Source organism: Rana temporaria, chromosome 4 (assembly GCF_905171775.1).
Source record: "Rana temporaria chromosome 4, aRanTem1.1, whole genome shotgun sequence".
NCBI classification, from domain to species: domain Eukaryota; kingdom Metazoa; phylum Chordata; class Amphibia; order Anura; family Ranidae; genus Rana; species Rana temporaria.
Genome location: NC_053492.1, coordinates 349,834,815 through 349,861,412, shown reverse-complemented (window position 1 = coordinate 349,861,412; position 26,598 = coordinate 349,834,815). Strand labels below are relative to the sequence as shown.

General features: G+C 45.1%; 1 protein-coding gene across 4 annotated transcripts in view; it reads left to right on the top strand.

Annotated features, from left to right (window-relative positions):
• The first annotated feature begins 715 nt into the window (after positions 1 to 715).
• Positions 716 to 26,598, top strand: part of LTBP1 (latent transforming growth factor beta binding protein 1) — a 447,138-nt gene continuing 421,255 nt past the window's right edge. For 2 of the 4 annotated variants that reach the window (XM_040350809.1, XM_040350810.1), the window contains exon 1: positions 717 to 1,139. In XM_040350809.1, the coding sequence (XP_040206743.1) occupies positions 859 to 1,139 (281 nt within the window). In that variant the 5' untranslated portion in view covers positions 717 to 858. Of the gene's footprint in view, positions 1,140 to 26,598 lie in introns of all 4 variants that reach the window. The other 2 variants (XM_040350808.1, XM_040350811.1) reach the window with 2 other exon arrangements.

Sequence of the window (26,598 nt, the reverse complement as noted above, 5' to 3'; positions counted from 1 at the left end):
AAGCCCCTGGTCTGCCCCCTCTCCTTCTTCTCACAGGAGCCCCTGGTCTGCCCCCTCTCCTCCTCCTCCTCATAGAATCCCCTGGTCTGCCCCCTCACCTCCTCATAGAAGCCCCTGGTCTGCCCACTCTCCTCCTCCTCATAGGAACCCCTGGTCTGCCCTCTCTCCTCCTTCTCATAGGAGCCCCTGGTCTGCCCCCTCTCCTCCCCATAGTAGCCCCTGATCTGCCCCCTCTCCTCCCCATAGTAGCCCCTGATCTGCCCCCTCTCCTCCTCATAGAAGCCCCTGGTCTGCCCCCTCTCCTCCTCATAGAAGCCCCTGGTCTGCCCCCTCTCCTTCTCTTCCCAGGAGCCCCTGGTCTGCCCCCTCTCCTCCTCATAGTAGCCCCTGATCTGCCCCCCCCTCTCCTCCTCATAGAAGCCCCTGGTCTGCCCCCTCTCCTCCTCATAGAAGCCCCTGGTCTGCCCCCTCTCCTCCTCATAGAAGCCCCTGGTCTGCCCCTCTCATTCTCTTCACAGGAGCCCCTGGTCTGCCCCCTCTCCTTCTCTTCACAGGAGCCCCTGGTCTGCCCCCTCTCCTCCTCCTCGTAGTAGCCCCTGGTCTGCCCCCTCTCCTCCTCCTCATAGGAGCTCCGCTCTCTCCTCCCCCTCTGTCTCCCCACTCCTCTCCAGTCATGCCTGTTAGCTGCCTACAACAGCTCAGCCGCCTGTGAAGTTTTCCTGGGACAAGAGGAGTTTCTTTTCTTGGCTGGAACATTACGAGGAGGAGGAGGAGGAGGAAGAGGAGGAGGGCACAGAGTGTGAGGAGAGGAGAAGGCATCCCATCCAGCAGACTGAGGAGTCACACACAGGACTGTCCATGGCTTCGAACAGGTGGGGGGTCGTAGTGTGCGCTCTGCTTTACCTCTCTTCCTCAGTACTGGCCAACCTGGAGAGAATCTCCCGGATCACCTATGTACTACATCCGGGACCCCCGGGGATCTCCCCCCAGGAGAGGACGAGGAGGATGAGTCCGACTTTACTACACAGGCAGACGGTCAGTACGGACAGCGGAGCTCGCCACTTCTCTATGGTTCGGAGCTCCGGACAGGACATACACAAGACTGCCAGCCTCCAACAGATACAGAACAAGATCCAAGGGTGAGAGCCGGCTGGGGGAGGGGAATATGGGGGGCAAGGTGGGTGATGGCGGGGATGAATGGAGGAAACTGGGAGGGGGCTATGGGGGGGCATGTGGGTGATGGAGGGAACTGGGGGGGCAGGTAGGTGATGGAGGGAACTGGGGACAGGTGGGTAATGGAGGAATGAATGAAGGGAGCTGGGTCCAGGGGGAGGGGGCAGGTGGGTGATGGAGGAATGATTGGAGGGAGTTGGGACAGGGGTGAGGGGGTGCTGGGAAAGTTGTGAATGGAGGAGTAAAGCCAGACATCCTCTCTGGGAGGGCAGATGATGTTCTTTTATCACATTCTTCTATGACATCATTATGATCACCACCAGACTTGAGGGTACATGACCCAATGAAAACATGGCAGCTAGTGCGCAAGGTCCTGCGTAAGACTGGCGCTGGACACACGGAGCGATTGGGCAAAATATACATATATACAAGAAAGAGGACAGCATTAAAGCTGAGCTAAACTTCCCGGGACTTACCATTCCTTCAGCACTTCTATCAATATCTGGTGCTGGCATCTTCTACCGGCTTCTTCCAGATGCCAGGCTGTGGCCATATGCAGAAAGTGGTCATCCCGGGACATAGGCGCTGTGCTGGAATATAAAGCTACGCTTGGGCAGCTTCATCCATTCCAAAGCAGACTGCAAGCAGGCAGGTAGGTCGGCTTCTGCCTGCTTGCGGTTTATGAAAGCAGGACTATTGGTTGCTAGGATGCAGGCAGCTGCCCCCTAACATCCTCTATTGCTAGGATGCAAGTGGCTCTTGCCAGCTAGCAGAATCTGTTGCTAGGACACAGGGAGCTATTGCCACATAGCTGTCTACATCCTGACAACAAGTGGACACTATTGCCACCTAGTGTCCTCCTTTGCTAAGACACAAGTGGCTATTTATGCTTAGCTTCCTCTGTTAATAGGATGCCGGCAGCTATTGTCACCTAGAATTCTCCATTGCTAGCACAGTTTCCTAGCATAACCCATTACTAGGACATGGGTAGCTATTGCTGCCTAGTGTACTCCATTGCTAGGATATAGGCAGCTGTTGCCCACTTGTGTCTTCTGTAGCTAGAATGTAGGTGCCTCCTGCCACCTAGTTTCCTAAATTGCCAGGAAACGGGTGGCTATTGCCCCCTTGTGCATTCTATTGCTGCCTAGAGTCATTCGTTGCTAGGACACAGGTACCTATTGCTGCCTAGCATCATTCGTTGCTAGGATGCAGGCAGCCATTGCTTCCTGGAATCGCTAGGAATCAGGCAGCTATCACCACCTAGCATAATCCATTACTAGTACACAGTTACCTATTGCTGCCTAGAGTCATTCGTTGCTAGGACACAGGTATCTATTGCTGCCTAGCATCATTCGTTGCTAGGATGCAGGCAGCCATTGGTTCCTGGCATTGTCCATTGCTTGGAATCAGGCAGCGTTTGCCACCTAGCATAATCCATTACTAGGACACAGGTAGCTTTTGCTGCCTAGCATACTACATTGCTACATTATAGGTAGGTGTTGCCCCTTTTTGCCTTCCAAAGGTAGAATGTAGGTGCCTTTTGCCACCTAGTTTCCTAAATTGCCAGGACACGGGTGGCTATTGCCCCCTTGTGCATTCCATTGCTAGGACACAGTTGCCTATTGCTGCCTAGAGTCATTCGTTGCTAGGACACAGGTACCTATTGCTGCCTAGCATCATTCGTTGCTAGGATGCAGGCAGCCATTGCTTCCTGGCATTGCTAGGAATCAGGCAGCTATCACCATCTAGCATAATCCATTACTAGTACACAGTTACCTATTGCTGCCTAGAGTCATTCGTTGCTAGGACACAGGTACCTATTGCTGCCTAGCATCTTTCATTGCTTCCTGGCATTGTCCATTGCTAGGAATCGGGCAGCTTTTGCCACCTAGCATAATCCATTACTAGGACACAGGTAGCTATTGCTGCCTAGCATACTACATTGCTACATTATAGGTAGGTGTTGCCCCTTTGTGCCTTCCAAAGGTAGAATGTAGGTGCCTTTTGCTGCCTAGTTTCCTTACTTGCTAGGACACGGGTAACTATTGCCATTGTGCTACAACGCAGGCACCTTTTACGGCCTAGTGTGTGTGGATAGGATGCAGGTGGCCTTTGCTACCTCGCATTCTTTGTTGCTAGGAATCAGGCAGCTATTGCCACTTAGCATAATCCATGACTAGGACACAGATGTCTGTTTATGCCTAGTGTACTCACTTGTTAGGATGCAGTTGGCTATGGCCTCCTAGCGTCCTCTGTTGTTAGGATGCAGGCGGCTATTACCACATAGCATAATCTGTTGCTATGGCACAGGTGGCTATTGCCGCTTGGCACCCTCCATTGCTAGGATGCAGGCGGCTATTGCCACATAGCATAATCTGTTGCTATGGCACAGGTGGCTATTGCCGCTTGGCACCCTCCATTGCTAGGATGCAGGCGGCTATTGCCACATAGCATAATCTGTTGCTATGGCACAGGTGGCTATTGCCGCTTGGCACCCTCCATTGCTAGGATGCAGGCGGCTATTGCCACATAGCATAATCTGTTGCTATGGCACAGGTGGCTATTGCCGCTTGGCACCCTCCATTGCTAGGATGCAGGCGGCTATTACCACATAGCATAATCTGTTGCTATGGCACAGGTGGCTATTGCCGCTTGGCACCCTCCATTGCTAGGATGCAGGCGGCTATTGCCACATAGCATAATCTGTTGCTAGGACACAGGTGGCTACTGCCAACTAGCATCCTCCACATTGCTAGGACGCAGGGGGCTATTGTCTTATATATTTAACCCATTCCTAGAACACTGGTGGCTGTTGTAGATTAGTGTCCTCCACACACAGGCAGCTCTTGTACGCGAATAGATTGCATTTGCACCGTATGCATGTAAACCTTACACATGGAATACCCCTCATATGCTGGACTAAAGTTTACTGATCTTTACACAGCTGTCTGTAATGGCCCAAAAAAACTATACATTTGTGTTCAGATCTGCAAAAAAAAGTTTTACTGATAAAAATGTTGACCGCGTGCGTCTTGCTAAACTGTCCATATACTGCTTAAATTTTAGCCCATTTCTGCCAGCTCAACTGAAATTCAAGCATTGTATGGCCATGCCAGCACCGACTGTTCAATAAAGGTTGATTGTTCAATCAAATTTTGTCAAAGGAGCCTTTGGGAAAATTGTCTGCTGAACAGCGCTTGCATCCAGTTAGAAGCAGGCGCTGTCTGGGTATGCAGTCAGCTGGAGGTGGCTGATTTGTCCATCGGCGCTGTTGGTGTAGAATCAGGATGTTGTTGGATGCTGCAGGCGGAAGGATAGAAATTGCCACTTATGTCCTCTAAAACTTCACTACCACAATATGCATGGTTAGACATAAGATAGAAATATGCTCCCTCCAGTAGTCACCTTTCAATGCAGAAGCTGCTGTGCACTGTGCAGCGAGTCAATGAACAGGTTTCCATAGAAATGCAGTCGCTTCTGACTTTCTTTTGGCTCATCCTCCAAGAATTAAGACCTCTCAGCTCTCATGCTTCTATGGAATCTGGATTTCTGACTTGCCGGGATTCTGCATCAGAGTATTTTTTAGATTAGAGAGGGCCGGAAGGAACATGTTTGTATTTATTTTTCGTCTGATCACTTTTCCTTTAAAATGCTAAGTTATACTATTGGAAGAAAACTGTAATCTATAGCAGCCAATCACAAATCACCTTTCATGAGTCTGCTTACTCTGAGCGCTTAAAATCTGATTTCTGATTGAATATCATGGTTGGTTACTATTTTTTGCAATGTCTTACTAATAAGCTGATTTTGGGTGTGTGTGGTTTACATTTGTAATTTTTTTTAAATGACCCTGTAACTTTGAGGTCAACACAGAAGGAAGAATTACCGTATATACTCGAGTATAAGCCAAGTTTTTCAGCAAGTTTTTTGTGCTGAAAATGCCCCCCTCGGCTTATACTCGAGTCACCTTTTTGCTCCTGATCTCCCGGAATTTGGGGACCCGATACCAGCGGGCCGTAGGTCTCCTGGACCCCAGGAGGCACACAGATAGCCCCACTCTTCCTCTACAAGTGTGCAAAGTTTGTTGGCCGGGGGGGGAAATGATTTTCAAAACAGGACACCCCTTCCATAGACTCCCATGTTAAATGGTAATTTCTCAGGTGACTTTGGGGACCTGGTACCGACCTGTCGTAGGTCGCCTGGACCCTGACCTTGGCCCATTTCTCCTCTACAAGTGTGCAAAGTTTGTTGTCTGGGGGACCTACGGCTGGAGAGCATCAATTTTTTAAAGCCGGGCACCCCTTCCATAGACTCCCATGTTAAATGTCAGTCTAGTCATGGGCACAGTGAGACATGGGCACAGTGAGGCATGCACATGGACACATTGAGAAACAGTGAGGCATGCAGATGGACGCCCTAGGCTTATACTCGAGTCAATACGTTCTCCCAGTTTTTTTGTGGTAAAATTGGGTGCCTTGGCTTTTATTCGGGTCGGCTTATACTCGAGTATATACGGTACTTCTAGAAGTAGAGGTTCTGTCTTTCCGTTCTATTGGCCTGTGTGTTGAAAAGCTGCCATGATTTCGCTCCTGGTTGTTTCAAATATTTGGTCCTTTAGGTTTGTTAAAAACCTTCAACCCCTCACCACACTTTTAGTGATGTACTACCCAGTGACAGGAACCATAGAACGTGGTGGGCAAGCAGATATTCCACACGCATGAAGTGTGGATTACTCTCATTAGCCACGGTACAGCATTGCTGCAGTGTTTCAACACACGAACTGCTGATAGGTAGGTATAAAACCGCTTCTTTTACAGTGAGTTTATCTTTCTGTCATTTTGAAACTGGCTTCACATCAGCGCCAGGACATTGGGTGGGCAGTAAGGGTGACTGCCCTGGGCACTGTGGTATCATGTGAGGTGGGGGGTATCGTGGAATGATTGAGGGGGCAGGAGATTTGTGTTAGAAGGATGAATTTGGGGGGCAGCAAAATAATTTTTCTAGGAGGGAACATTTGGGGGGGGAGGGGGGGGTTGGTTCTAGGAGTGGTGATTCAGAGAGATTTGTGTTGTGAAGGGGGTGGGAGAAGAGGATTTGTGCAGGAAGGGGGGGGGGGGGGATTTGTGCTAGTAGAGGTGAAATGCAGATTAGTACCCAATTACATTTTTTTTCTTGGGAGGGGGATTTTTGCTCATACATCTTGGGGGGGGGGACAGTTTGGCATGTTCGCCCTGAGATCTAGGTGACTTTTTCCCAGAACTGTCTGAGTTGCAGTAACACAAACGCACCCCAATTTGCATGAGCTACAGCTCACCACAACGTTCATGGGAACCATTTGTGTATTATTTGCTTTAAAAAAAAAAAACATATGCTTCCGGTTTTTAATGCATTGTGCACCAAATGAATGGGCTTAACACAATTCATGCTGATACACTAAAGGCCACATGTTAGTGCACATGCGTGAAGGGGCCTTAGACAGATTCAGCTCTATTGACAGTTTGATAAAATTATATTTTTTTATTTGCTACACTTTTCCCAACTTTGAGGGAAATTTACACGTATGCAATTCTATAAACCAGGGGTCTCCAAACTTTTCAAACAAAGGGCCAGTTTATTGTCCTTCAGACTTTAGGAGGGCCGGATTGTGGCCAGCGGGGGGAAGAAAATGTCCCCGGTCTGACATGAGTGAGAATAAATATGGCCTCAGGATTGGTTGTCAATAGGAGGAGGAGGAGTAGTGCCCCTATCAGTAGAAGAATTACCGTATTTTCCGGTGTATAAGGCGACCGGGTGTATAAGACGACCCCCTAATTTTACAGTTTTTTTGTATTTTTTGCCTGTACTCACCGTATAAGACGACCCCCCTTCCGAGGCTTCTGACGCTTCATATTTCTTCCTTCTGGAGCCATATTCTTCTTCCTTTTTTGCTGGAGCCAATCACAGTGAGTGATGTATTCTATTAATGAATACAAAGCCTGCTTGGATTGGCAGAGGCTGTAACATCATCAGCCCACGCTTCTCTGACTCTCAATGCCAATCCGAGCAGGCTACTGTATGTAGGTAGCCTGCTCGGTTTGGCAGAGGTTGTTTACTCCAATCCAAGCAGGCTCTGTATTCATTTGAATACATCGTTCACCAGGATTGGCTAAGCGGTATATACTGTATGTAGTCGAAGCTACATGCAGTATTACCGCACATCCAGCAGGCATCCGAGCAGCTGACCCGGCGTATAAGACGACTCCTGCTTTTTGGCCATTTTTTTAAGTGTAAAAGGTAGTCTTATACGCCAGCAAATACAGTAGTAAGTATCCCATCATTGGTGTCAGTAGAAGGAATAGTGCCCCAAGGGCCAGATAAAGGCTAGCAAAGGGCCACGTCTGGCCCTCGGGCCACAGTTTGGAGACCCCTGCTATAAACTATTAACACGAAAAGTAGAACTGCAGTAAAAACAATTGATAACAATCGGACAAGCAGGTTAAAGAATGAGCAAAAGACACAATCCAGACAAAAATCTGCCACATTGAAGAAGCTTCTACTCAAGTTCCTCTTCATGGGAGTTACAATAAAATGTGAATTTTTTCATAAAGAAAAAAAAAAAAGTCTGTTAAATCGTTTTGCAGCCAAATTTTAATCTTAGTCAACATAAGGCCAGAGTTAGTGGACATATTTGCTCTACACCTTTAAAAGTAGATGAAACCATGAAGATGATTGTGTTAATTGTGACTTTTTTATTCTCAATGGGCTCCTGTATATTTTCTACTAATTGCAGACTGGAGACACTGAAAAGAACATAGAGATTCTAAGGGTTGATGTCTTTTTTTTTTAAAGTCTCCGTATAACCAAGAAAGTCTGCATTTCAGACATCTGGGTATCATTTCTAGCATCCTGTAATCACCGAAGCGGAATGCTTAACATGTGTATCAGTGCTGTTAAGGGATTGCATACTGTAGCCATTGCATCCGCCAATAATGTGCCTGATGTCCAAGAGATAAGCTAAGGAGTAAGAGTGTCTTTCTGTACCTGAGGCAATGAAGTCCCAAGTCTTTCACAACACTTGTTCAGCCGCATTGTTTTCCAGATTATAGATATACCAGCAGGTGCCAGGGAATTACACTCCTCATTAACATATTTTAAATGCTTTGCATATACAATACGCCTGTTAGATTTGCTTTAGTCACCCATTATGTAAGATCACAATCCTTTAAAAATAAAAAAAACAAAATAAAAAAGTATAATTTAAAGGAAACACAAAAAATGGTTCAGTTACCTGCGTAAATATGCTCACTAATGAATATGTTTATTTTGTTTATTCTAGTTTAGTTTTATCAATGTATAGAGAAGATGCTGAATTCCATAACTACAAAGTGTTTGATGCAGCACTTCTGTTCACATTTTTTAAGTTTTAATTTTTGTATCTACCCTAGAAAGTTTTGGTTATGATTATGTCAGACGGTAATGTGGTGTTTAGGAATGTCTGCTCCATGTTACCAGTACACTATACATGTCTGATAACAAAGGAGGCATTAATTGAAAGCAGAGCCATGTGGCTTTACTCAAATTCATCAAAATGAAATGCAGCTATTGTATATTTCTCATTCATTTATGTCCCCATCGGGAAACATTGGAATACTAGTCAGTACCAGTTTTAAATTGTATATGCTTTGGAAGAATAAATTTCTCTTAAAGCAGAGGTTCACCCTAATTTACATGTATATCTGACCAGCTTCCTTATATTCGTAACAAGTACAGTCCGGATTTTTTTTATCCTTTACGTACCTTGTAATCCATGTTTTCAATGTACTTCTCCCCGTTGGAGTAGGCGTTTCTATGCCTAGGGGGATTGTCATCTGGGAGGTCGGCCAGATGATTGACGGCTGTTCCCCCTGGCGATTAAGGCCCCGCCCCCGTATTGCGTAGCCATGCACGAGTTACGGGGTTTCCGAAAGAAGCCGAACATGCAGAGATGTGAGTCGGCTCTATACGGCGCCTGCGCTCTGTATGTTCGGCTTTTTCCGGAAAAACGCTGTGAGTCGAAATACGGGGGGCGGGGCCTTGTCCGCCGGGGGGAACAGCCGTCAATCATCTGCCTGACCTCCCAGATGACAATCCCCCATGGCATAGAGACGCCTACTCCCGCGGGGAGAAGCAGATTGAAAAGATTGATTACTAGGTACGTGTGGCATAAAAAATAAAAATAAATTGCGGACTGTGCTTCTTACAACTATAAGGAAGTTGGTCAGATGTAAATATATTAGGGTGAACCTCCGCTTTAACGTTGAGTGTCTTGCATGTATTGATGTTGCTGCATTATGTAAAACTATCAGAATCATTTTTACATTATAGAATGGGGCACCTCAAGACTGTCCATAATTTTGGAGAGTGCCTCGAGATTGTCCGTAATTTTAAAGGATGCCTTGACTGAAAAAAGGTTGAGAAACACTGAGATGTCATTCGTTCCTGCATAGAGCAGAGTTCATGCATGGGCCCAGCCATTAAGGGTACGGAATTGTTCATTTGAAGTGACAATAGAAAACACTGGAACTTGAGCCAGTAGGTGGTCACTGTAAGAACGCAAACCCCTTCTTTTCCCATTGCCTCTTCAAGAATTTATAAATGAGGGGAACCAGTGGAAATGTATATGGCCTCTGAAATGAGGGTTACCAGTGGAAATGCGTATGCCCTCTGAAAGTCCCATAGACAAGACAGAGCATCTGAACATGAGAACATTTGAATCTGCTGTAAAAAAAAATGTTTTTTTGGAGTTGATGGGGAGGCAAAGAGATCCAGCTCTAAGAAAACCTTTGGCTTCTACTTATTGTTGTGTAGGCGATGCCTCGAGAGGCTTGGGTGTTGAGTGAGCCCAGAACAGAAACACTTGACAAGTCCTAAAGATTGTTCTAAGCCCAAAACAGTGCCAGAGGGATTTCTTGCAATTGGGTGTAGCTTTGGGTAACCCCTTGTCTTTTGATGTATGCTACTGCAGTGGTGTTGTCAGTCCTGAATATCACTGACTTAGCTTTTCGATATCTAGCCTGGCACAAGAGGTTTTGATATGTTGCCCTTAACTTCTCTGCAACAGGGATGATCACCGTTGCAGAGAAGTGCCACCTGCCCTGGGTTTTCCCCCCCATTGCAATGAACACTCCAGCCACACTCCCTGGCATTCATCATTATAAAAACCCAATTTACCAGAAGTGAATGTATATATTTTAGGTTCTCCACCCTTCTTTATTGCTGGCGTACAGTGGGGATCGAAAGTTTGGGCACCCCAGGTAAAATTTTATATTAATGTGCATAAAGAAGCCAGATGGAAAGATGGAAAAATCCCCAAAAGGCATCAAATTACAGATTAGACATTCTTATAATATGTCAAAAAAAGTTAGATTTTATTTCCATCATTTACACTTTCAAAATTACAGAAAACAAAAAAATGGCGTCTGCAAAAGTTTTGGCACCCTGCAGAGTTAATATCTTGTACTGCCCCCTTTGGCAAGTATCACAGCTTGTAAACGCTTTTTGTAACCAGCCAAGAGTCTTTCAATTCTTGTTTGAGGTATCTTTGCTCATTCTTCCTTACAAAAGTCTTCCAGTTCTTTGAGATCTCTAGGCTATCTGTCACGCACTGCTCTTTTAAGGTCTATCCATAGATTTTCAATTATGTTGAGGTCAGGAGATTGTGAAGGCCATGGCAAAACCTTCAGTTTATGCCTCTTGATGTAATCCCCCGAGGATTTTGAGGTGTGTTTAGGATCATTATCCATTTGTAGAAGCCAACCTCTCTTTAACTTCAGCTTTTTCACAGATGGCATCAAGTTACCATCCAAAATTTGCTGAAATTGAAATATTGAATCCATTTTTCCTTCTACTCGTGAAATGTTCCCTGTGCCACTGGCTGCAATACAACCCCAAAGCATGATTGATCCACCCCCATGCTTAACAGTTGGACAGAGATTCTTTTCATAAAATTCTGTGCCCTTTCTTCTGCAAATGTACCTTTGCTCATTCCGGTCAAAAAGTTCTATTTTAACCTCATCAGTCCACAGAACTTGTTTCCAAAATGCATCAGGCTTGTCAATATGTTCATTTGATAAGTTCAAACGCTGATTTTTGTGGTGAGGACGTAGAATAGGTTTTCTTCTGATGATTCTTCCATGAAGACCATATTTGTACAAGTATCTCTTTATAGTGGAATAGTGTACCACAACTCCAGTGTCTGCCAGATCTTTCTGGAGGGATCGTGCAGTCAAACGTGGGTTTTGAATTGCTTTTCTCACAATCCTGCGAGCTGTTCTGTCTGATATTTTTCTTGGTCTTCCAGATCTTGCTTTAACTTCCTCTGTTCCTGATGACTGCCATTTCTAAATTACATTCCGAACAGAGGATATTGACATCTGAAAACGCTTTACTATCTTCTTAAAGGCTTCTCCAGCTTTGTGAGCGTCAACTATTTTCAGTTTCAGTTTTCTAGACAACTGCTTAGAAGAACCCATGGTGCTGATTGTTGGGGCAAGGTCAGAGGAGTCTGGGCATTTAAAACCTTTGAGATTGACATCACCTGGTCTTCCCAGACGATGATTGAGAACAATCCATGAAACTGGCAGGTCTCAGCTTTGCAAAGGGGGCAGTGCATGCTATAAATTCTGCAGGGTGCCCAAACTTTTGCAGACGCCATTTTTATTGTCTTCTGTAATTTTGAAAGTGTAAATGATGGAAATAAAATCTAACTTTTTTTTTACATATTATAAGAATGTCTAATCTGTAATTTGATGCCTTTTGGAGATTTTTCCATCTTTCCTTGGCTTCACATTAATACAATTTTTTACCTGGGGTGCCCAAACTTTCGATTCCCACTGTATATAGATCTCTTGTTGCAGCCTTTCTGTGTTCTATTGGTCTAGGCATTTCTTTTGAAAAAGGCACATTCTCCACTGTGCCCACTTGACCATCAGTGAGACTGACACAGTGATGCCAATAATTACCAGGTACAGTAAGGTTCTGAGGGAAGATGTGCTAGGGCTAAAAGTACTTGGTTCCTAATTAACAACGTCTTCTTAAGAGGAACTGTATTGAGGAGAGCTTTTGAATAAACAAGGTCTTGTGAGGGTATCAATTGGCATTTGTTCCAATTGATCAACCAGCTGACCTTCCCTACTGTTTGAAGTATTCTTTCTGAATAAAAATTAATTGCAATTATTATTTGCCTCGTAGTTCCCTTTTGGGACAAGACCCAGAGCCTTCCAGACAGGGAGGGAGAGTGATGATGGAATTAATAAGATCTAGAAGATGCATTTGTGAAGGAAATCTAGATCTGTGTTTCCTCTGATGATGTGACAAATGTGTTTCTCTAGAGTAAGACCTGAAGGGGGCAGGCTTTTCTAGAGGGTCTCTATCCCTGAGTAGATCTGGCAGGGCTGTATGTTACAAATACAGAAGGTATAAAATGTTAAAATGATCAGGCTCCCAAGTATCTCATCACTAGCAATCTGCAATCCTAGTCTTCAGCCGTTCTTACCTACCTTTTCTGTAAGTGCTTTTTGCTCATAGTGCACACTGTCAAAAAAAAAAAAAACAGTAAGGTAGGAAGTTTACTCAAAAGCACAAAGAGCGACCAGAAGAGGTGCTGGGTACCTCAAACGATGCTGAAGATGAGGGGCAGGAAGACACTGATCAGAAGCAGAGCAATATTGTGCAGCTTGCCATAGTATGCTACCATCTGATTTGAATAGAACAGCTAACCAGTGCTCCACCTCCCCTGTATGCTTGAGAATGCCAGGGTGTGTAATTGGAAGGTTCAAATTAGTGATGCACCATTTTCGAGTCTTAATGATATTGAAGTCAGTGAAATGCCAGTTTGTGTGCTAGATTGATTATGTCACTTAGTCAAAGGAAGACCGGAAGAAGCCAACTATAACACACAGTTTGCTTTATAATGCTACATTGCCAAGTTGGACCAAATAAAGGCAGTAACAATGCATAAAGGACAAAAAGCTTCCTAAAAAGTCCTGTGTTGCGAAGAACACCAACGGAACCCCTCTGGGGCTTCTCTTTTGGGTGTTTTCGGGATGACCACTTCCAGTATCTTCTGATGGACTGCAGTGATTATCACAGCTAGGTGACACAGAACAGAGGTCCCTATGGAAGTTTTGATAGAAAGACAAAAAGGAACGCTTTGCCGAGGGAGGTGGGCAAACTCATGGATATCTGGTTATGTAATAGTAGAGAGAGGGCAGGGATGTCAGGAAAGAAGAATTCGCAAAGGATTTGTCTACTTTCCCTGGTCTCTTTGAGTTGTATTTGTTTATGGTTGTGGGTACTCTTGTTGGTGGGACTTTGCTGGCTGTGAGAATCAACACAAGGTGTTAATTTCCCACTATAGCACTAGGTTCCTTGCAGGATCATTTATTTTGCCTGTGGATATTTAGTAGGAGAATAAGGAAGAAAATAATGAAATTAAAGGAGTTGTAAAGGCAGAAGGTTTTTTATCTTAATGCATTGTATTGCAAAAAGTTAAAAAACTCACTGCAAAGCTACTTGAGTCTTTTTAACATTATTTTAATGTCCAGTGTGCATGAGGCCTTATGCCGCATACACACCATCACTTTATGTGATGAAAAAAAACGACACTTTCTGTGAAGTAAAAAATGACGTTTTTGAAACTTCAATTTTCAAAGATGAAGTTGCCTACACACCATCGTTTTTCTCACAATGATCTTGCAAAGTGAGGTTACGTTCCACCACGTTTTACCATTGAAGCTTGCTTCATAAGTAGCTTCTGGGCATGCGTGGATGAAAAAACGTCTTAGAAAACGACGTTTTTTGCTACACACGGTCAATTTCTGTGAAGTAAAAAGTGCACTTTTGAAAAACGACACATAAAATTGAAGCATGCTTCAATTTTTTTTGGTCGTTTTTTACAAGACATAAAACGACGTTTCCCCCCACACACAGTCAATTAAAGTGACGTTTTTAAAAACTTCATTTTTTTTCATCACATAAAGTGATGGTGTGTACGCGGCATTATACTTACTATATGCAGCAAGGAATGTAGGTCAGTCTGTATGAAGTAATGACAAGCTGAGAAGACCCATCGCTGTTAGCATGTACAGCAGGGGTGTCCAAACTTTTTATCAAAGAGGGCCAGATTTGCTGAAGTGAACATGCATGAGAGCCGACCATTTTGCTTGACATTCTTTGAACCGTTAAAATTTGATCGTCCGAGCACTAATACGCTGCCCAACAGGAATTCTCTTGCCTTTGTGGTTGTGTGGTGAAGATGAGCTTGGGCGTGGTATTTGGAGATGAGATATATATATATATCTTTTGTGGCCCCAACGAATCCCTGAGCGACGCTCGGGACTAAGGATGAGCTTGGGCGTGTTATTTGGATACACCATATTTATTGGCACCCATCAATGCCCATCTGCGTTCTCACCGTTGCAAAGAATGCAGCCTCACCATTGCCATGAATGCAGCCTCACCATTGCCATGAATGCAGTCTCACCATTGCCATGAATGCAGCCTCTCTATTGCAATGAATGCAGCCTGATTGATGCTCATCTGCAGCCTCAGAGGGGGACGGGACGAGCACCAACAGATTACATGCAGGAGAATCTCCTGTTTACTCAGTGGCCTCTTTAATACAATGTCCCACCTCCTATGATAGACAGAACAGTCGTCCAATGGCAACACAGGAAATGGGACTTCCTTTTACAGATTCTCCTTATGTAATCTGACGGCGCTCGTCCTGCCCCCTCTCTATATATATATATATATATATATATATATATATATATATATATATATATATATATATATACACACACAAATTGCCAGGGGGGCCGCATTTAACCAGAATGTGGGCCGCAAGTGGGCCGGACTTTGGACATGCCTGATGTACAGTATCTGCAAAATAAGCAGTAAGGCTCGGTTCACATATAAACTGCACGCGGCTCACAGCAGGGGTCTGGTGCGTGCTAGTTTACTGTTTCAGGTCCGATTCCAGCCTCAATTTTGGGCTGAATTCTGACCTGAAACAGACCAAAAGACACACACCGGACTTGCTGTGGAGATGTGAACCGGCTCCATAGAGAGCCGGTCAAAATCTCCTACTATTGCAAATTGGAAGCAGGGATCCCGCCTCCAATTCGCAATGGTGTGAACCCAGCCTTACCTGTTTACCCGTGGTTAAGCATGAATGAGTAATCTTGGACACAGACTGATGTTTCCGGGCTTGAACATCTGTCACTAACTATAGTTACATGCTGGTTGTGTAGATTCTGTGACTTTGGGGGGACTATTGCTTGTAAGCAAGTCCACTTCAGCTGGGAAGTACAGATTTAAGGCTTGTGGTGCACTTTTATTGAAAAAAGAAAAGTAAAACCTTTCTTATATCAGGTTTCCTAGGCAGGGGTTTCTACTTCTCTCAGCATCAGCTCAACAAAAACTGTTCAGCCTCCTGGTTTCTGTTTTCCTTAGGCCCCTAGCCTTGTCAAAATGCTTCTCTTTCAGACTGGTATACACACTGGGTCTTTTTTCATTCCACCAGCGTGTAGAACCGAAAAAAGCTCACAAATCCACATTTTAACACAAGCGATGTTGATTCATGGATCTCTCTATCTACACTATTGTATTCTGACAGTGTAAGCTTCAATCCACCAACACCCCAATCTCTGTCAGAATGCACAGATCAATGCTGCAGCCATCGGCTGCAAGTGCTGATCCAATGTTTTCCAGCATGTCCACTCGACATAAGCCAGTTGTTAGACCAGCTTCTTTTGAACAGGTGTACCAAAAATCAAACGTTTCCCGCAGAACTGGTGAACTGGGTGATTTTCGGTACATGTATGACCAGCTGTAGTCACACATACTGTAGGGGGGGGGGCAAACTTCCGGGAAGCGTGAAACTATCAAATCTAGGTACCCTAGTGCTCAAAAGTTAAAGAGGAATGGGGGCTGAACAGTGGAACATCCCCTTTTGGCTGAAGTTCCGCTTTAGTGTAGTGCTAATAATATGTCTGTCAGCATGTAGTTTTTTCGTTACAAAGGAATTTCATCCCAAGTGTAGCCCCAGGCTAACACAGAACACTTTGCATGTGCCGAGGCGAGCTGTGTTAGGCAACCTATTTGCAATGAATTGGCTGTCAATGCACACAAAAACAGGTCCTGCATGACTTTGGATGGAGATCACTTCATAGCCTGGCCACGAGTTCGCATTTAAACTTCCGCAGTGTTGAAATTAATAAGCTCTGTGAACAGACTTTTATATATGACATACTACAAAAGATAATGTGCATGCCATAAATTCATTGACCCTTAAGGCCTAGTTAAGGCAGGCTGTAGCTGTAAACATGAATTCGATGAGCAATGTGCATCTATTGATCGTGGCAGAAATGCTTCCTGCTTTGGGCTGACAACACAAGTTATTTTCTAGATTGAAAGTGCAAAGAAAAATGTCGGCCTTGCTTAGCTGTTCTATGCTGAACTAAAGAGCACACCCTCTCGCTCATCCACACCACAGGAAGGCGAGTTTTGTAGTCCAAGGGAAGATCTAAAAGGGCTGATTCGGCTCTTTAAAGCAGAGTTTCACCCAAAAATTGGCATGTAATCTTTTTTTTGGGGGGGGGGGAGCAGATACCCTCTTTTTAGGGTTGTTCAGCTCCTACTTCCTCCCAGGGATCTGTGGAGCCGGTAGAAAGTTCACTCCATGCAATCTTCTGGGACACGCCACAGGTCCCAGAAGATTTCCCGGCCAATCACAGTGCGGCTCGCACATGCGCAGTGCGTGTCTGGCTGTGAAGCCACAGCCGGGTGGCCACAGTCACAATGCCGGCACCGAGGAGAGGAGCGGGGCTTTGTTTGCCGCATCGTTGGTCCATGGGTCAGGTGAGTGTCTGATTATTAAAAGTCAGCAGCTACACTTTTTGTAGCTGCTGACTTTTATATGGGTGGAACTCCGCTTTAACCTCTTCGTACCAAGTGCACATAAATATGCGGCCTCTCGATGGCCGGGACTTGGTGCTGAGCAGCACAATAGCGCTGATAGAACTGTGCCGAGAGCGCGCCCTGCCCATTATAAAGCCATTAAAGGGCCAGCAGGCACCGACTCTAGGGAGTTAAAGTGGTTCTACGTCTAAGCAGCAATGGGAGCCCACACGGGTGCCACTCACCATGTGGCTTGCTGGGGGGGGACACTTGGAGAAGAGGAGGAGTGGGCAGCGGGGGAACTCTAGAAGAGGACGTAATGGGCTGCTCTGTGGAATACCAAATATTTTTTGCTTTAAAGCAGATCTCCACCCAAATCCCCCCCCCCCCATTTTTTACTTTCACCCCCTGCTTACCATGAAATGGAATCTGCACATTTCAGATATACACCCATCCAGTGAACCCAACGTTGTCTTGCTGACATCCTCTCTTGCCGTGGGAATACTCGGTCCAGAACCACTGTGTAGATTCTGATGTCATCAAGAGGCCCGCTAGCTATTCGGAGTACAGTGGACAGGTCTCCCAATGATGCGCCACTAGGCTCGCCCCCCCTCCACCTCTATAAATGAAACAGTAAGGCCTCCTGGCATATGTAACGTGCATATCCCAGGAGGCACCTCAGGCACAGTACAGGTCGATTGCCTAGGCGAATGATGTGCATAAGAAGCAGGTCTACAACCTATATAGGTAACAAAGGAAGTGTGGGCAGGAGGCACTTTGGATTTTAGGCTGAAGATCCTTCTTAATGAAAACAAAATTTACTTTAGTATAGCACAGGTAGAGTGAACAGGACAAAGTGCAGTTTTACATTTTAGATAGGATCAACAGGTATTTATACCTTAAAAGAGAACAAGTATGTAACCATAAATGTATGTGATATTGGAGAGATTATCTCAGGGCTGCCTTTTGTGAGGAATATTTAAATAATACAAGTGGAAATGTAGAGTGAATAGCAAAAACATTTAGTACTGACTTAACTCCATAAAGTGGGTGGACATATCGCTGGATCCTGAATCTGAAAGAAATGATGTGATATACGAGTTAAATCCCGTGACCTCTGACATTTTGCCCTCTTCAATGACCACACAAGGTGTACTTTGAAGGTATTGTTTCATCAGTTGTTTGAATTTCTGCCTGTCCCTTCCAGCGGTGGAGAGTGATTATTGGCAAACATCACTTGGCAAACAGACTACAGGTGTTAGATTTATACAGCCTCAAAGTGTATTTAGTAGAAGCCCTGCCAAAGAAACTTTACACCTCACCTATTCTAGCTGCAGCTGGGCATTAAAAGAAGACTACTGTGAAGATAAGATTACCCAGCCAACTAGCAAAATTTCACTTTATGTGTACAAGCTGTGTTTTTGTGACACGAGACAGAAACTCTCAACAAAAGTTACCTTTTATACACTACAAACACAACTCCCTACAAACTAATGTGAAGTCTATTGTGAGAGGGCTTCATTTCATTTGTGGAGGCTACACTAAAAAAATAACTTGTCATTATCTTATCTTTATATGTTTTGTGTTCTCTAAAGCCTAGTACAAACAATAAGATTATCGGATGAATGATAATCCATTTTTTTATGCATGCTATTCTCCACTTTGGAACACGGAATTTGGTATACGGAATTTGAAACGCGGAATTTGGAGTTCGGAACGCGGAATTTGGAGTTCGGAATTTGGAATACGGAACTCGGAATACGGAACACGAAATATGGAACGCGGAATAAAGAATTTGGAATTCGGAACACAGAAGTTGGAATTCGAAACACGGAATACAGAATTTGGAATTCAGAACACGGAATTTGGAATTCAGAACACGGAATTTGGAATTCAGAACATGGAATTTGGAACACAGAAGTTGGAATTCAGGACATGGAATACAGACTTTGGAACTCAGAATACGGAATTTGGAATTCAGAACACATAATTTGGAAGACGGAATTTGGAACACAGAATTTGGAGTTCGGAAAGCGGAATTTGGAGTTCGGAACGCGGAATTTGGAATATGGGATTTGGAATATGGAATACAGAATTTGAAATTCGGAAACACGGAATTTGGAATACGCTATTTGGAATATGGAATTTGGAATACGGAACTCAGAACACGGAACTCGGAACACGGAATACAGAATTTGGAATTCGGAACACGGAATTTGGAATACGCTATTTGGAATATGGAATTTGGAATACGGAACTCAGAATACGGAACACGAAATATGGAATGCAGAATAAAGAATTTGGAATTCGGAACACAGAAGTTGGAATTCGGAACATGGAACACGGAATTTGGAATTCAGAACACGGAATTTGGAATTCAGAACACGGAATTTGGAATTCAGAACACGGAATTTGGAATTCAGAACACGGAATTTGGAACACGGAATTTGGAACACGGAATTTGGAATTCAGAACACGGAATTTGGAATACGCTATTTGGAATACGGAACTTGAAATATGGAACACGGAATATGTAACGCGGAACTTGGAACACAGAATTTGGAATACGGAACACGGATTTGGAATTCGGAACACAGATTTGGAATTAGGAATTCGGAACACAGAACATGGATTTGGAATTCGGAACACAGAATTTGGAATTTGGAACACAGAATTTGGAACACGGAACCAGCCCCTCCACAGCCCAGTACTCCAGTGAGTTCTGGAGGGGAGAGCAGAGAGTCACAGTTCTCTCTACAGAGCCGGTGGGGGACAGATGCAGCAGTGGATCAATACTTCATCCACCTAGGTGAGTATAATGGGTTATTTTTTTTTTTTTTTTAGAAAGCCATACTTCTCTTTTAATATACAATCACCAGGTGCTGGGTGGTTGCTTCTCCTGATCGAAATGCTGATTGCACTGGCTAAGGTGGGTCTTCCTCTTTTGAGAGTTCTATAAAACCGCTGCTGCCTAGGAGAGGAAGATGAGCCCAAGGAACGGGGAGGGTGCTAAAATTGAGAGCATGGTAGGGCGTTGTGTAAAGAGGGTATTTAGAAGAATTTGTGTTAGTAGTAGAAGGTTTAGAACAGAAAAGTGGCAGACACATCTTGTACCTCCTATCCCTTGTTCTCCTAGGAGAAGTTGTATCCTAAATGAGCCTTTATATAATATACCATTTTATATCTGCTAATGTTTAATATTATTTTACAAGGATCACTCATGTAAGGACAAGTTAAATAATGGAGGATTATTTACTAAAACTGGATGGTGCAAAATCTGGTGCTTAGAAACCAAGTTTTATTGGCAAAGCGTAATTGAACAAGTTGACGTTGGAAGCTGATTGGCTACTATGCACAGCTGTACCAGATTCTGAGTGCTCCAATTTTAGTAAATCTCCCCCAATGTGTGTTACATTTACATACAGTGCTAGGATTCGGTAGCTTGCTTTCCATGTTGTGAACCAACTGTTACTCTGTTCTTAGGTTCACATCTACTGAAGGCATGACTGACTACTGAAGAGCGCTGTCTGCTGGTGTAAACAGATATTGCAGTAGGCATATGCCGGCATGCCAATGACATCTGCTACTAGATTCAGATTCTCTTCAGTAAATTGAGACTGCGCCCTGTGTCCAGGTACCTACTGATCCCTTTAAAGCAGTAGTAAACTGCGTAAAAAAAAACAATCTGGTTCCCCCAGCAGGCTCATGCCATAATGTGCAAGCATTCACTGCATACTAGCACATTATGACAGACTTGCCAAAAAAACTGATCCCTCCAGCGGTGAGCTGTACCTGCTGACAGGGAATCCATCTTCATCCGGTCTTCCTTCTGGGTTTGCGGGCATCGGCCATTTGAATGGCTGAGCTGCGATGATATCACTCCCACACATGAGTCACGGCCATGGCACAGCTCTCCATTGAGCCGTCCATTGAGACAGCAGTGTGCATGTGCCAGTAACGTCACCAGCTGCTACACAGATAAAAATCTACACCTTACTGTACCTACAGGTAAGCCTTATTATAGGATTAGCTGTAGGAAAGTGAAGTTTACTTCTAGGGTTGTCCCGATACCACTTTTTTGAGTACAAGTACCGATACTTTTTTCAAGTACTAGCCGATACCTATTACCGATACTTCTTTTTAATTTTATGTGACAGTATTTTTTTTATTTATTTTTTTTTATTTTTAATTTTAATTTTTATTTTTTTACAGTGATTTTTTTTATGGGGGGGGGGGCGGGGGGGTGTATTTTTTTTTTTTTATTTATTTAAAAAAAAAAAATTATTGCCCTGTTGGGGGTCTTTGAAAAAATATTTATTGCCCTGTTGGGGGTCTTTGAAAAAATTTCAGGGGTCTTAACAGACCTCTGACATCTCCCCTTTAGGACAGAGAAAGGGACTAAGGACACTGATTTCCCAGTCCCTTTCTCTGCAGCCTCAGCTGAAATGAATGGAGGGAAGCTCCTCTCCATTCATAAACTGAAGCATCGTAAACACAGGTTACGATGCTCAGTTATATGAATGGACAGAGTCAGTGATTACTGTCTCTGTTCATTCTGAAAAGGTAGGAGCCGGGTTTAGCGGCTCCTACCTCCGCTCTCCATCCTGACAAATTGAGGGGGGAGAGAGGACAGCACGGAACACAGGGGGAGAGAGCACAGCACGGAACACGGGGGAAAGAGAGGACAACACGGAACACGGGGGAAAGAGAGGACAGCACGGAACACGGGGGAAAGAGAGGACAGCACGGAACACGGGGGAAAGAGAGGACAGCACGGAACGCGGGGGAAAGAGAGGACAGCACGGAACGCAGGGGAAAGAGAGGACAGCACGGAATGCGGGGGGAAAGAGAGCACAGCACGGAACGCGGGGGGAAAGAGAGCACAGCACGGAGCATGGGGGAAAGAGAGCACAGCAAGGAGCACGGGGGAAAGAGAGCACAGCACGGAGCACCGGGGAAAGACAGCACGGAGCACGGGGGAAAGACAGCACGGGGGGAGAAGACTTGCAACTCCCCTGCCTGCCCAGGTATCGGCTGAGGCATCGGAGCATTTCCTCCGAGTACAAGTACTCGGGAAATGCTTGGTATCGGTACCGATACTAGTATCGGTATCGGGACATCCCTATTTACTACCACTTTAAACATGTTACTATCCTATTATTTGATCAGGCTATCCCCGTGTGAGCTGGAGTTGGTGGGCGGAGCTGTGGGTGTGGCTGCCTCCTCTTCTCCTCCCACAGACTCCTTCACCATCGATGATGCTCGGGTCTTCATCTGCATTCATGCTATGTAAGTAAGTTACTCTGCAGTGTCACTACATAGAGTTCCAAGATGCACTGTGCCACCACAGCCTACCTTGTACCACCCAGCCTGCCCTGTACCACCCCAGCCTACCCTGTACCACCCAGCCTGCCCTGTGCAATGCCAGCCTGCCCTGTACCACCCCAGCCTGCCCTGTGCCACCCCAGCCTACCCTGTACCACCACAGCCTGCCTTGTGCAATGCCAGCCTAGTCTGTACCACCCAGCCTGCCTTGTGCAATGCCAGCTTACCCTGTAGCACCCAGCCTGCCTTATGCAATGCCAGCCTACTCTGTACCACCCAGCCTGCCCTGTGCAATCCCAGCCTGCTCTGTACCACTCCAGCCTGCCCTGTGCCACCCCAGCCTGCCCTGTACCACCCCAGCCTGCCCTGTACCACCCCAGCCTGCCCTGTACCACCCAGCCTGCCCTGTACCACCCCAAACAACCCTATACCACCCCAACCTGCCCTGTACCCCCCAAACAGCCCTGTACCACCCCAGCCTGCCCTGTACCACCCCAAACTTTCCCATGCCACCCCAACTTGCCCTGTGCCACCATAAATTGCCCTGTACCACCCCAATCTGCCCTATGCCACCATAACTTGCCCTATACCACCCCAACCTGCCCAATGCTACCCTAACTTGCCCTGTACCACCCCAACCTTTCCCATGCCATCCCAACTTGCCCTATGCCACCCTAACTTGCACTATACCACCCCACCCTGCCCTGTGCCACCCTAACTTGCCCTATACCACCCGAACCTGCCCTATGCAACCCTAACTTGCCCTATACCACCCCAAACTACCCTATATCACCCCAACATGCCCTATACCACCTTAACCTGTCCTATACCACCCCACTACACCAATCTGCCACTATACCACTCTATACTACCCTAACCTGCCACTGTACTGCCCTATAATATCATTTACAGGGGCTGGTTTGGTGTGCACCCCGTGCGCTGCCTGCTTGGTGTTGGGTAGCCTAGACAGAGGGGGGGGGGGTGACACCATGTTTTACCGCACCGGGTGACACCAACCCTAGTGACGCCACTGCACTGTTCACAGTTCGAATAAATCCACCCCCTAATGTGAATAAACCCCCTCACTTGTGAGTGTCATGTAGCAAAACCAAAATCTCTGGTGCAAAAAAGATAGTGCTCAGTGGCCGGTATTTTAAAATAATGACACTATTTATAAATATTGACAGCTGTTTATCTATTTATAAAGTAGCTCTGAGCAACTTCTGCGCTCATTTTTTGCCATTTCAAACAATGTGTTTTTTTAATTTTTCACTTCTGTGCCAAACGTCTATATTGGAAAAAGTGTCAAAACTAAATGTAGTTATTATGACAATCTATATAAATAGGCCCCTGGGTTGCTAAGCTGACATTTCCAAACTAGTCACCAATAATGTATTTTTAAAAATCCACAGCAATATATATATATATTTATATATGGAATGGATTTACTAAAGGAAAATATATTGTGCACCTTGCAGTTTTTCCCAGAGCTTTACAAAGTGAAGCTTCACCTCATTTACTTGCAAAGTGCACAGTCTATTTGTCTTTAGTAAATCAACCCCACTGGGTAATTTACCCAAACAATTCCTTGGGGGCCAGTTCACACCACATGCAGGCCAGTGTGCGTTTTTTTCTTCATCAAAAACACATGGAAAGTAGGTTATATGGTTTTCAATGGCATAGTTCACACCAGTGCTTGCAGTTCCAGCGCATTCCAGTTCCAGCAAAAAAAAAACATTACCAAGAAAAACACTACAGCGCTGACACTGTGCCCATCCTATAGTGATAAAATGTCATATACCAGGTTAAAAAAGAAGCATCGAAATATACTTATTGCCAGAGATATAGGAATATTGTTAGAAAATGGCTGACACGGTGGTGCTGGCAAGGCTGCTTTAATTTGTGGGCTGGAAATCCACAATCTGTAAAATAGGAAGGGAAGGGAAGAAAGCGCAAACCGGCATAATGTACCATATAATACAAATGGAACTCACAAGCGGGGGAGGGAGAGGATGACAGTCCGCAGTGGATTGTAATGAACTGGGAGCTGTGTGGTAGTCCTTGGTGGAGAAGAAAGGTGGCTGTGGTGGGGAAAAACAGATCAAAAATACACTGGAACGCACATGTCCTTATTTAAGGTTAAGAAAAAGGGGGGGGGGGGGGGAATGCACCGGACTGCATCAAAAACACACCAAAAACGTGCTGGAATGCATCAAAAATGTGCATACAAAAAAAGCATCAGGCACACATAGACTGTGTTTCTAAGTTGTAAAAATTTAACAGGATTCCCCCATCAATTTCTGATGATATTTACTTTGATTGTTATGCACACAGCTGATGTGTTAATTTTGTTAAAATGTTGCCAAGTCAATTGTCATTGGAGTGTTAAAATGAAAGTAATGGTATTTAAAAAAAATTGCGCTATAAACAAAAAAGGACCAACAATTTTGAAAAAAAATATATATTTTTTACTTTTTGCTATAATGTATATTCCAAAAAAATGGCCTAAACTGTTCAAGAAATTCATTTTTTTTTACAATATGTATTCTGTATATTGATTGGTTTGTGCAAAAGTTATAGGCCCAGATTCACAAGGCACTAACGCCGACGTATTACAAGTTACGACGATGTAAGTGCAAATGTGCGCCGTCGTATCTGTGCGCCAGACCCACAAACGAATATGCGCCTAAAAACAGGCTTCATCCCGCCGACGTAACTTGCCGGCGTAGGGTGGGCGCACATTTAGGCTGGACGCATGGTGGTGCTCCCATTGATCAGCCATTCAAATATGCAAATGAGGGAAATACGGCGATTCACGAACGTGTGTGTGCCCAGCGCATGCTAAGCGAGATGCGCGTAAGTTGTACGTCCGGCGTAAAGTTATGCCCCATAAAGGAGGTGCAACCCGGCAACAGACATGCACAGGTCTGCACCAGGGAACACAAGCCGACGTATTTTACGTTGGACGTGTGTCTGGCTGGGCGTATGTTATGTTCACGGCGTTCGCAGTGATCCGGCGTAGCTTAGGCAGTTGTGCCGGCGTGGTTGTGAGCAGGCGCATGGGGGGGTGCTGTCGTCACGGAGCATGCGCAGTTCGTAATACGTACCTGTCTGGCGCTCGGCCCATCATTTGCACAGGGTCACGCCCCATTTGCATGGGTTCATGCCCACTTCCACCTACGCCGATGTACGCCTTCAAAACCCACGCCACGCTGGCGCACCGTTGGGAGCACTGGCTTGCTGAATGCAGTGCTTGACTCTTTGCGCTGCGTTGGCGTAGCGTACATTGTTTGCCCTACGGCGGCGTAATGTGCGCCCTGCTCTCTGTGAATCTGGGCCATAGCGTCTACAAAATCGGGGATAGATTTATGGCATTTTTATTAGTATTATTTTTTTTTACTAGTAATGATGATTATTAGCAATTTTTAGCGGGACTGCGACATTGCGGCGCACAGAACGGACACTTTTGACACTTTTTTTTTGGACCAGTGACATTATTACAGTAATCAGAGCAAAAAATAGCCACTGATCACTTTATAAATGACACTGGCAGGGAATGGGTTAACACTTGGGGGCGATCAAGGGGTTAATTGTGTCCTAGGGTAGTGTTTCTAACTGTGGGGGGAGTGGACTGACAGAGTAGAGAGAGATCGCTGTGCCTGATCACTAGGAACAGAGGATCTCACTGTACTCTCCTGTCAGATTGGTGATCTGCTTTGTTTACACTGGCAGATTCTCGTTCTGCCTCTCTGTGGAGCGATCGTGGGTGGCCGCCAGACCCGCGCATCGGCTCCCCCACTGTGCAGCGGGCAGGCACACACGCCCCGTCCACAGTGACTTGTGCACGAAACGACCTACAGGTACGTCGTTTTGCGCAATAGGACTGCTCTGCCACAGTATATATGCGGTGGGTGGTCCTTAAGTGGTTAAATATCGCATGCAATCCTGAAACAGTCAATTCACAATGCCATTTGCGGTATTTACTGCAAAAACTGAAACTTCTTGATAAATATGGCATGAAAAGGCGGTAAACTCAATTCACAGAAGGAAATAAATAATTAAATGAATGCGGTAATTAAGTAGATCCTAGGTATGCAGTATTTAAAGAATATAAAATATAATAGACAAATTTTGCGCAGTCTCTGCCTTTTTGGATCAGTTCTCTTAGGGCCCATTCAC